A 12,112-nucleotide genomic window follows, 5' to 3' on the forward strand; every position below is an offset into this window, starting at 1 on the left:
CCTGCTGAATCCCTGTGATGCTGTAATGCCATTGATCTGCTCCAGCTTAGCTTTGGGAGAGAATGAAAAACCTGTGCCTAGCAGGGCTTTGGGGAGCAGAGCGATGCTCACAGGCGAGGCACGGCTGCCCAGTCCTGGGGAAGTGCTGTAACTGCTCTGCCAGCATTTCTGGGAAAACAATAAATAAGTAAAATAAAATAGACTTTGGTACAGCCAAAATAGGTGGTAGTAGAAAAATAAAACTCTTTTGGAGTCAACAGTTCAACAAGGGCTGGCTTGTCTTAGGGCTGTGTTACTCTGTGCAAGAATAACTCTTCCACACGCCGGCATCTGCTGCCAGTGAGCGATGGACTGGTGAAGAAATTTGCCATGCCCAGCTGTAACCAAATGTTTTGTTTTTATTTCATTTTGAAGAATGACTGACGCCTTGTGGAGAACACTGAAAATATCTTGGTTTTGAAGCCCTTCTGCCAGTGGGCTGTGGGTGGATGGGGAGTCACATGGATGCTATTATTGCAGCTGGATGAGTGACAAGAGCATCCCTGCTTCTCAGAGTGGCTGTGGGATTCAGGTGTTTTTTATTCTGTTATTGTGGGTGACTGAATTGCTGCAGGGTAAGTCCATCTTCTCTGGTAAGGGAGAACATGCCACAGGGCCAAGAGATGATTGGGGAACCTCCTCAATTCACAGCCATTGCTAAAGCAGCCTGAAGCCAGGCTCTTGGTGAAGGTGTCACAGAAGCTAATGAACAAGAGGAAGAGAAAGATTTCATTGCATGGATCTGCATCACGGCATGGCCCTGTTGATGTGAAATAACATCTAAGAGAGGTGGCAGGCAGGTGCTTGGGTGCTGCCAGTTTATTTTCTGCTTCTCATCTCTTTGCAGTACACTGATGGGGAGGGAGAAGGTGACACCTACTACTATGAGTACCCCTACTATGAAGATGTTGATGAAGCTGTAAAGCCAGAAGCCCCCACCGCCAAACCCAATGCTCCCGAAGTGGCTGCTGGAGAGAGACCTGAAACCAAACAGGTACCAACACAGGGTCCTGGCAAAGATGCAGTTGATAAATGGCATCTTTGTAGAGGGGGAGGTGGAGGGTGATGCAGAACGTTCTTTTTATTTCTCCGATTCTGGTGTTTTATTTCTGTAATAGGACTATCCTGCCCCCACGCCATCACCTGATGGAGGGGACCCCAGCAAGCAGACAAAAGGGGATGCTGCGGTGGATGATCCCCTTGTGGATGAGTACAACTATGAAACCATTAATGAAGAGTACTTCACACCTCTCCCCTACGAAGATGTCAACTACAACGAAGAAGTAGACCCCCAGGGTGGACTCACTGAAAATGCAGTGGAAGCTGAACTCCCCACGAGTACCGTCATCACATACAACGAGACTGATGTAATTTTAATGATTGTTTTTTCATTTCACTTTGTTTTTTTATTAATTCTGGTGTTTCATAGCCCTGAGAGCAAAGGAGGTGTGTGATCATCCATATGGTAAATCTGTAAGAGGTTTGAGCAGCTGTTGGAAAAGGAAGTTCTTTGTACAATATTTTGACTCCTGATATTTCAGTGTGGAATACAGATATTTAGAATTTGGCTGGGGATTGTTCCCATGGAAAAATCTGTTCATATTGACATCTACATTTCCCTGAGTAAAGTACTCATCTGACAAAAAGCAAAAATGAGGGTTGGTGTTAAAATCTAAGTAAAAGCTTTTATTTCAAAGCTGTTAATATAAATCCTTAAAATGTTGATTTGGTGGAGGACATAAATATTCATTCCTTCTGAATAGCATCTTTGTTTTTCAGATTGTAATTAAAAAAAAAAAAAAGCTTTAACACTGGGACAAAGCCTTGATTTCAAACTATTGTATTCACCCAGAGAGAACCCTTCCATTTTGTGCACAGACCTGCTTGGAGATGAGATCAGTCCAGATCCCACAGCTAACACTTCTGTTGAAGCGATTACATTTTGTTACCCCCACTTTAATATGCTTCAATTCAAATATGTTACACTTAAGACTCTTCTGTCCTTAAGACTTGCACAGTTCTTGCCTTTTATATTGGTGCTCAGAGATGAATGTCGGTCCCATCCTTAGATGAGACCGAGATAAATTGTTGTGCAGCTGCCTGCTATATAGCTCACTGTGCAAGGAAATAGCTACTTCAGATGAGGCAAATTCTTTGTTATCCAGGAGTATCAACAAGGGCAGTCAATAGTGGGATAACATTTCCTGGGAGGTAGGATGGGACTTGGCAGAGTTTTGTGGTTCCTCCTAGAATGGAGGAGAATCACTTAGTTATGGGACTGTCAAAACTCAAGGCTTTCTGGGAGGTGCTGAAGGGTGTCAAAGGAGACAGCAAAAGCTGGCCAGAGTGTTTGGAGTTGGACCTGGAAGCTTGAATGAAAAGGTGTCGGGGAAAGTGTCCAAGCAAAAAGCTGAGCAGCTGGAGCAAGGCAGGAGGGGAGCCAACTGCCCCGAGGGCTGGTGGTAAGGATTGAGTCCAGCCAAGTAGGGATAAAAAATGTGGTGGAGGAGGAGGCTGAGCAGCCCAAAATGCTACACAGAGAGAAGCAGAAAAGGCTCCAGCGTATTGAGGAAGTAAGCGCCAACCTGAGGGAACCCATGGATGGGAAACTTTTCTGTTTCCTGACAAAGAGCCAGAAATCTTTGGCCAAGCTTGAATTTTCTAATAGGGAGGAATTAAAGATTGGATAGCATGACCTTAAAAAAAAAAAAAAAATTGGAAAAGGAAATAAGAGGCTCAAGGGCCACTTGAGTTGTTAGGAAACAGAAATAGAAGAGGAGGAAAGTTCAGGTGGGGAAACACATGGTGAAGCTTTCTGACATAAAAGCCCACCCTGCTCTCAGCAAAGCATCTTGTGGAGGGGAGAGGGCAAACTGTCTCCTCCAGCAGCTCCAGAGGAAACAGTGTTTGGATGGGGAGGGCTGTAGGACTGCTCCTGGGGTGGGAGGCTGCTCCAGTGAATCTTTAAGCTGTTTGTTGAGCAGAGAAAAGGACACAACTCACCTGGCTGAAGGAGATTCCTGTGCACAGAGGCGAAGGCTAATGCAGTGTGATGGGGTGAAGACTCAAAAAAAAAAAAAAAGTGCCAGCCTGAGGGATAAATACCCAAGAGGATATGGATTTCAGGTTTATACTTCAGAGTGGGAGCTGAGGACCCTGCCTGCAGCCACAAACTCCTGGGGAAATGAAATCCTTTAATCCCCTGGCCGTGCTCCAACCACTCCTGCAGGCATCGTGTTCTTCAGCCTCAATCTGATGATGCAGAGCCACAGAACAGAAAGCGTTGTTGACATTTAGCACCTATAAAATGATGCAGTCCTGTGCAACTTGCTCTAGGTGAACCTGCTTTGTCAAGGGGGTTGGACTAGGTGATCTTCAGAGGTCCTTTCCAACCTCTACCATTCTGTGATTCTGTAATCCAGCAGCAGACCAATCTGCTTTGAGCAATATTGAAGTGATGATCATTTTTTTGTGCATGTAATTGCCTAATGTCCGTTATTAGAAACGGGATATAGACTGCTAAAGTGGTTGTAGAAGTTTATTTGTTCTTAAAAATAAAATATAAAAAAATCTGGTAAATTTTTTTGCTAGGTTAGAAAAAATACTCAGGGTCATGAGTAAGTGTGGTGTAGTTTCAAGTAATCCCAGGTTTCTGCTGGCAACCAGAGCCCCTCCACTGTTGCACAGGGATGCAGATGTGGGCTGGGACACTGAGTGTCCCCTGAGCTGCTGGCAGTGCCAGCCCTGGCACTGCTCACTGTAGGTCATGGGATCAAATGGGATAATGTTGGTCTGGTGCAGAATGGTCATTTTTATCATCCCTTCCCAGGCCTGTTGCAAGATTGGGATGTGTCCATCACTGTTGAAGTTCACTTGCCTGTGTTTTGGAAAGACTTAATTCCTACAATGGGAATTAAACATAATTTAGTTTTACACAACTGAAACTTTATGGATCCTGTATGAGAGGTTTTGGAAGCAGGCATAGTCACAGAACTCTCCTGGGCTTGGGTTTCATGAAGGCTAATAACTGTGTGATAAATGCCAGTGAAGCAATTCTGAGATTCAGCAGGCAGCAATACTCCCATGAACAAGAGAAACTGAGGACAGATTATATTTTGTTCATCGACTGCTATTCAGCAGGCAGTTTGCTTTCCTTGTCCAGATACATATACCAGGGCTTCATATCTGCTTCGCTTTCTCTAAATGGAAGACTAAAAGGTGACTTAAATGAAGCTGTTACCAGTTTTTTTTTGCATACTGGGGGTTTTTTTTGTTTTGTTTTTTGGACCTCCTATTTTCTTTGTGGACTGTTTCCTGATTCAGGTTATCTAACAGCATTGTTAAGGAGATTAATTTTAGGCTTTTGTTTTGATTTTTCTCCAAAGCACCAGTAAATCTCAGCATGGAGAACTTTCTTCCTTCTCTGCCCAGTTATTCAAAATATCATATTTCCATGCAAATTGACTTGGGACCCTTAATCAAAATATGAAACTAGACATTTTTGACATAAATGTCAAGAAATGCAATTTGAATAATGCTTGTTATGTTATCCACAAAAGCCTTATAGCGAGAGAAACAGGTTTTAAGGTTTCAGAATGCAAACCTAGATGGAAGGTTTTGAGCAGGATAAAAGACGTGATAGCACTAGATCCATTTGACTGGTACAAAGGAAAAATAATGCTCACTTTTCCAAGTTTTCTAATCAAGTAATTGCCAAACTGTAATTTCTGCAAATATCAAGTAGTCTTTGCAGAAGTAAAAGTCACCATCCCCAGAGGTATTTAAAAAACCAAGTAGATGTGGTACTTAGGGACATGGTTTAGTGGGCATGGTGGTGTTGGGTTGACAGTTGGACTTCATGATCTTAGAGATCTTTTCCAACCTTTATGATTCTAAGATAGAGTGGCAGAGAGATGATTGCCTTAGCACTAAGCTTGTTCTTTTTTTACATTTAGATACAAATGCTCACACTTGTGGCTTCTGAGCAGTTTTGTCACAGAAACAAAGTCTGCAAGTGGTGGTGGCATTTAAATGATTTTTAATTCATAGTAGTGAGGACATAATTTCTCTGGGAAGTGCTGGAAATAATTGAGTTCATGGACCATTTTGGTCATTATCCGGATGGGAAACAAACAAAAATATGATCAGCACATATTCTTCTTTATCGTGCTGTTCAGACTAAAGGATGCCGAGAGACAGATGCCTGCCAGGCTGCAGAAAGCACAGGGGTATGGAGAGAAGCAAGGAAATTCTGATACTTGTCTAGATGTCTTGGCTTGTGGTCCCTAACATCTGTTGCTGTAAGGATTCAGAAAGGATTCAGGGATTAATGCAGCAGATTTGTAAAAATTTCTGCTTCTGCTCTTTGGACAAGCACAATTGCAACTTGGATCCCAGACTAAACAAACAAGAGATTTTTGTAGAAGCGAACTTGGATTTTTCCACATTTCCTCCTGTAATCAGATATTCATAGTGACACATTGTGTTTTTGATGTGCATTTCAAGTATGTGACTGGATGTGTGAATTTTTACACTTAATAATCCAGAGTCTCCAGTACTGAGGCTATGAGAGATGAGTAGGGCTTGGAGTTTGAAACTTCTATTCCCCGTTTCTTTTGACCGTCAGTGTTTGCAGGATCTTCCTGGCATGAGATGTTGCCTTGTGCTGTGTTTTGTTTTCCTCACTCAGACTTCTATACTCGCAGGGTTATTTCAAGGGTTGACAGAGAAATCCTGGGAAAAGCCAGGGTGTATGCTTTGACATAAAGATCCTCTTATCCTTTTTGCCTGATGTTGGAGAAGACCCTTGGAGGTCACTGAAGACCTTAAAACCTAGAATTTAACTTTGCTTATGCTTTTTATTTGCAACTGTTATTATAAAGCATCTTCTCTTTGCAACAAACACTTCCCCTTAGATTTCCAGCGTGTGCAGCCTAGAGAGATTTTCAGCCTGACATGTGTCATCGCTCTTTTGTTTCTAGGCTGCTCAAGGAGGAGATGACCTGGATAAAGATTTCACCGAGGAAACAATAAAAGAATACGATGGCAATTATTATGATAACTATTATGACCGAACGGTCTCTCCCGATATTGGCCCTGGCATGCCTGCTAACCAGGACACCATCTATGAAGGGGTAAGAGAGTTAATTTTCCATTGAGGATAAGCCTAGTTCAAAATGTTTGGTTTTTTGTAATTTATAGCAGAGAGGTTAACAACGTAAAAAACCAGCAAGAGCATCTCGCTTGGGTTCATCCACCCGCAATGCATCTGTGTTGCACAAGGCGAGGTGGAGGTGCCCCATTTCTTTTCTACACGAACATCAGCAACTCCTTTGGTTGCAGAAGTTTTGCCAGATCTCCAGTTCCTGCTCAGAGTGGTAATGCTGGTGATGTCCTCTGTAACTGTCTGGATTTATGTTCCCCTTGTGTTCTACAGATTGGTGGCCCACGGGGTGAGAAAGGACAGAAAGGGGAGCCTGCGATTATTGAGCCGGTAAGGACTATCTGTTTTTTTGATGGGTTTCCCCCCACCCAAGCCAAAAAGAACAAAGGGGTGTGTTTGGTATGGCTGGTGCTCTCAGTGGTACAGCTGGGAGGAAAATTTCCCAAGGAGGAATTATTTGGTTCATTTAAAAACTTTTAATATAAAAACTGTAAGGTGGGTTTTTTTGGTTTGGTGGTTTTGGGGTTTTTTCGTTTTTGTTTTTGTTTTTTTTTTTAACTTCAAGAAATGACCTAAATTATGAAGGAAGTGCAGAATTTCCCATGAAATCTCTCATTGGCCAAAATAAAACTTAGGTCTTTTAGAACTGAAGCATCATGCAGAGGACAAGTCTCACCTCTTGGGGGGTTTTGAAGTGCCCCCGGCTCAGCAGCAAACCCACTCCCCAGAGTGCCCTCAGCCAATGGCTGGATCATATCCTACCTGAACTTGCAGCTTGGGCCCGGCTTTAATTGTGCAGCTAGTGGGTTCATCTCTGTGTGAAATAAAAGGGTTCTCCCTGCTCCCAGCTGCAGGAGAGGTTTGCTCCAGCACCTGCTCCAGGGTCCCACCAGCTTCCTGCTTTCAGAGAAACCCTCTGTTATCCTAGGAATGGAACCCAGCACTGTTTTTCTTTATGATTCTGTCCTGTCCTGTTTCTGTGGTTGTTTTTCTTTCTAAAAAAACATTTATAAACTGCTTGTGCCTTTTGCAGTCTGCCAAAAAAACGTGGGTGCCCAATTGAGCACCCCTTAGCTGAGGATGGAGCCGCTCCTTGGCTGTCCTCACCATGGGGACAGCTGGTGTTTGCTCAGAGGTGCCCATTGGTTGATGGCCGTGTGTCTGTCTCTTGTTGTGTGTCAGAATGCTGATGTACCCCCATGCCTGCTCCTCATGGGGCTGGAAATGGTGGTTCAGGTCCTTGCAACCACCTCCCCCGAGTCTTGTCCCCGAAGGGCCAAGCGCACGCTCGCCGCACACCAGCAACTCAATTAACCTAATTTTCCTTGGCAGAGGGCCAGTGCAGCGGCGCCCAGCGGCGCGGCAGCACTTCCCATCACTCAGAGGCTGTTATTTTTATTTTAGTTCTTTTTCCCTTTCTTTCTTAGCCTGGTACTTTTGCAGATAGCAAGGGGAGGAGGCAGGAAGAAGCTGGGGTGCTGCAGCAGGGCCTTATAAAAGCATTTCAACCTTTCCTTCCTTCTCTTCCTTTCTGGGTCTTGCTCTCACCCTGCAAACAAAAAGAAGAGCAAGAGATTTTCTTATTGGAGCTGTGGGAAGGGTGAGGGGCAGCTGAACCCCACAAAAATGATGGCAGAAGCCCAGCCTGCCATGTCCAGAACCAATCTGAAATGCTGCAAAGTGAACAAAATAGTTAAGTTTAATCATCCAGAAAGAATTTGGCTGCTTTCGCTATTTCAAAACACTGGAGCATGTATAGCTTTTGCCAGAAAGTAAACAAGACCAAATGCCGTTTTCTTCTTCTCCGTGTAGTTCTTCAGTGGAGAGAAATTCAGATTTGCTGTGCTCTTTAGCTTTTTTTTTTTAATGGGAGCTGCAGCAGAGGGGGAATAAAAACCTGAATGCAGCAGTTGGATTCTGCTGGATTTTCTCTTTTTCGTTCAAAGCTGCTGTCCTTCAATCCTTGCTCTGTGCTGACGCTCACTGGAGGCAGCGGGGCAGTACAGGTGCGGGGTGAGGAGGGATGCAGATGGGGATGGTGGGGACCTCCACATCCCAGCTCTGGAGGCACCAGCCTGCCTTTGCTTCCTCAAAGCCCTCTGTCCTTCATGATGATCAAGCCTGCCTTCGAGGAGGGTTTGATCAGCGTTTCTGCGGTACAGCCAGCTTTTGGGCTGTTTCTGTGATATGATCTTCACTCGTGGGGAACACCTGGGTGTTGATTGAGTGGAAGCAACACCCTGTTTTCCCCTGGGACAGTCCCAAATCCATGGTTTGCTTGCCACCCCCAAGGCAGTTGCCCTTGGAGGCATCCCCCTGCTGATCCTGGTCCCAAAACAGTCCCATGTTTCCATCGCTCCTGTTGATCAGCAGTCATATAAACAGTGGAGGGTTCTTACTGAGAGAATGTCCAGATGTCCCTAAAGCGAGAGCTCAACATAAACCAACAGATAAATATGGGAAGATGCCAAGGATGTTTGCATCACAAATTAGCTAATTAGCCCAGACACTTCCCCCATGCAGAGGAGCATCCTGAGGCTCTGCAGCTGCCCCAGGGAAGCAGAGCCTCAGTGATGTGCATGCTCATACCATGGCAGTACTGGCACCCAGCAGCCCAAAAAGGTCCTGGGGAGACACCTACGTGGGCTGTGGATCTCTGCACCAGCCCAGAGACAAGAATTAGTTTCTATTTTGGAGCCTGCTACACCAAAACCTGCCATAGTCTTGACAGGGATAGACCTTGTGATGTCCATGTGGGGAAATGTTTGCTGAGACTTACGGGGTTTCCTATGTGATGTCCTCATCAAGTGTCTGAAAAGGAGACAGTGTTTAGTGCATGTCCTGGAGGGACACCTTCTCCATCAGCATCACTCACCCCTTCTTCGTAGCCTCCAAAAGCAAATTGCTCCTACTTAGCACAGGTTGGAGAAATGTCACGTACAGTTCACCCCTAGTTCCCACCCAGAAGAGAACAGTGGCTCTACAGTGAAACTGCTGTCAAAATGGGCATGGGGCAAAATCCATGACCTAAATTCCATACTGGTGAAGAACAACTGCACAGGCACTTCTGTGATGAGAGCAGCAGAAAATTTCCCTGAACACATCCAAATAAAGCGGAAGCCATGTTTTAAATGAGGTGGTAATGAGTAGTATGGACACTGGGAAAGACAGAAAATAGCTCTGGCCATGCATTAGTGGTGCAGAAACATTCATCCCACTAATGGAAGCAGGGATGATTCATGGCAGCATCTTTTATCCTATTTTTTTGCTCCTCTGGGCTTAGACACTGTGGCTTTTAGGGTAGGAATGCCTGGATTTTCCTCTAGACATTTCAGATTCGTTCAGCTCAACCCTGTCTGCTGTAGTGGCAGCTGTGGGGTCACCTGAGGCTCTTGGCATTGGAGCCTGAGCCCAGGAGAGTGGTCAAGGGTGACCCCAGACCAGTCCCAGCACTTGCTTCCTCTGGGCTTCTCCCATATGAGCCAACTGCTTATCAGATTTTTACAGGCTGATTTAATCCTATAAGAGAAATGTCCCTGTCTGCTACAGATGAGCTGGGAAGCACTGGGATTGCTTTGGCTTGATCTGGGTGCTGCTGGGGGCATGGTCACTGGTCTAGAGGATAAAAGGGTAGTGCTCACTGTGGGGCTCTTCCCAACAGATGGTTCTGATGCCTTCTGGAAAGCATTTGCCAGGCTTATTGGGAGTTTTCTTTCCTGCCTCTTTTCCATGAGCGAAGAGAAGGAAGAAAAAAAAAAGTTCAATTCTACTGAGCGTATGATCAACCTGTTTAAAGTTATGACAAAATACTTAGATTAAAAGGAATGGAATAACATTATTCCTACCATTTTGCCCACACAGTGATTTCCTAGGTACACAGAGTAAATCACAGCATGCAGTCTGCTAGGAAAGTAATTTTAAAAACCCTTGCAATTTGATTATTAACTTTTTTTTTTAAGCTGTTTGGGTCTTGAAACAGCTTCTTCCTGAAGAGGAGCTCTTTTCCCACTACAGCACCATCAAGACTGGATATGCCCCAGGGTTTGCTGTTTGCCTGGCCATGAGCTATGGGATAAGGGTTATGGTTGGGAAGATGACCCTGTGCTGGGGTGAGGGGGGGGGATTGGTGTGGGGGGGGGAGGGCTGTTTTGCTGTGCCCTGCGTGACTCAGATAGATGGTATTTGGCTTTTCAACGGGCAGAGCCTTTTGTGGCTCTGACATTGGGGACATAGGAGATGTCATCCAGAGAGAGTGGAAACCTTTCATTTTTGAGGTACCTAGACCTCACAGCAAGACCTGAAATACTTAAGAACAGAGGTTGGGTTTTCCAGTCAGAGTGACTTTGAGGATGTGCCTTGCTAATCACTTTTTTTTCCTTCCTCTTGTTTAGGGTATGTTGGTGGAAGGCCCACCTGGACCCGAAGGCCCAGCAGTAAGTGACCTTTTGCACCTTACACCAAGGGATGTGCGTGGCTCCAGGGTGCTGGGTGCATGTGGAGGGCTCAGCACACAGCTGTTCCCAGGCTCTATTGCTTCCATATGCCACATGTGTACAGAGCCCTTCGGGGTTGATTTTCTGGTGCAAAAATAAACAGAAAGCTCTAATTCTTTTCCTGCTCATTGTACAAATATGTTACAAATAATAATACATTTTCCTTTAGTGGCTTATTTTTTCTGTTTTTTTGTTTGTTGTGGTTTTTTTTTTCCCCTATACTAGGGCCTTCCAGGACCTCCAGGACCAACTGGACCTGTGGGCTTAATGGGTGACCCCGGGGAGAGAGTGAGTACCTGTGTTTTTCTTCTCTTTGACTGGAGCCTTGGGTCATCTTGTGTGTTCAAAGAGGGACAGTGGTATCACTGGAACCCTAAAATACTGCTCAGGCTGTAATAGCAATCTCCTCTGAGTCAGCCCCAAAAGAAGCTTATGGTAGAGTACAGGGTAGACCTTTGCATCCAGGGGCAAAGGGTTGGGGAACAGCCAGTTTCCTCCAGGTTAAAACCAAGAATAAGGCTGACAAACCCTCTGCTCTCTGTTTGCACCCTTTGACACGTGGCCGCTTATTGCAATGTGGGAACTGGGCTGTGGCACTGGGAAACCAGCATAAGCAATCCCACAAAAATAGCTGTTGAGTCAAGAAAATGAAGTTCAGCAGTGATTCTGTGTTCTTGTTCTAGCTGGTGGTGTGAATCCTGATAGAGAGTTTGGTTTTGTTTGGGTCCAGGATGGTCCCAAGGCCATCTGGGTCATCACTTTATATCCCAGACTATTCCTGGTGGGAAGGTGGCTCTTGTACAGCACCTCGCCTTTTCTGTAGGTGGATTATTGATCTGTACCAATGAGCACTAGAGACTGATTTATGTGCTTTATCAATTCAGTAACTTGGGTTTTGCGTGTTTGGTTTTGACTTTACTTTAAATCAGTTTTGTCCCTAAGCAGCCACTGCTTTGTGAATTGCTGCCTGCAGAAGCCTCTGGCTCCAGGGTGCCTCATCAAAGGCAGCTACTCCTAAGCACTTTCGTGGATTGTGACTTCAAATCCCATAGTTTAGCACCACACTTTGGTCATATTTATTCATCATTGCTGAGTCTTCACCTGGGATCAGGTATGACCTGTGTTTTTGGAGCTGTTGAACTTGATCCTGGGGTCAGTAAGCGATGCACAAGCACCACTGAAATGGCAATCCATGTGCTTGGCAATGCTGAAAATTAAAACCTGCTTTCCTCACTCCCTGAGCTGAGTCTCTGAAATGACTCAGTTGTACCAATACACTCCTCATATGCTTTTGTTCACCCACAGTTGGAGCCTATTCCCTGTCCCCAGCAGAGGCAGCCAGGTGAGCGGTTACCCCTCTCAGCTGCCTGGGTAGGCAAGGAGCAGGCTGCCCACAGCTCCAAGCCCTGCACCCAGC

The 12,112-nt window shown here is 45.2% G+C and overlaps 1 protein-coding gene across 1 annotated transcript in view; it reads left to right on the forward strand.

Annotated features, from left to right (window-relative positions):
• LOC104523499 (collagen alpha-1(V) chain-like) overlaps positions 1 to 12,112 on the forward strand; it is a gene marked incomplete at both ends in the record, with an annotated part of 85,401 nt that overhangs the window by 30,869 nt on the left and 42,420 nt on the right. Inside the window, 6 exons of the mRNA XM_010166133.1 lie at positions 887 to 1,033; positions 1,158 to 1,406; positions 6,021 to 6,173; positions 6,476 to 6,532; positions 10,594 to 10,635; positions 10,921 to 10,983. Coding sequence (XP_010164435.1) covers positions 887 to 1,033; positions 1,158 to 1,406; positions 6,021 to 6,173; positions 6,476 to 6,532; positions 10,594 to 10,635; positions 10,921 to 10,983 — 711 coding nt within the window. The remainder of the gene's footprint in view (positions 1 to 886; positions 1,034 to 1,157; positions 1,407 to 6,020; positions 6,174 to 6,475; positions 6,533 to 10,593; positions 10,636 to 10,920; positions 10,984 to 12,112) is intronic.

This window comes from Antrostomus carolinensis, unplaced genomic scaffold, assembly GCF_000700745.2.
Source record: "Antrostomus carolinensis isolate BGI_N321 unplaced genomic scaffold, ASM70074v2 scaffold6030, whole genome shotgun sequence".
Lineage (NCBI taxonomy): Eukaryota > Metazoa > Chordata > Aves > Caprimulgiformes > Caprimulgidae > Antrostomus > Antrostomus carolinensis.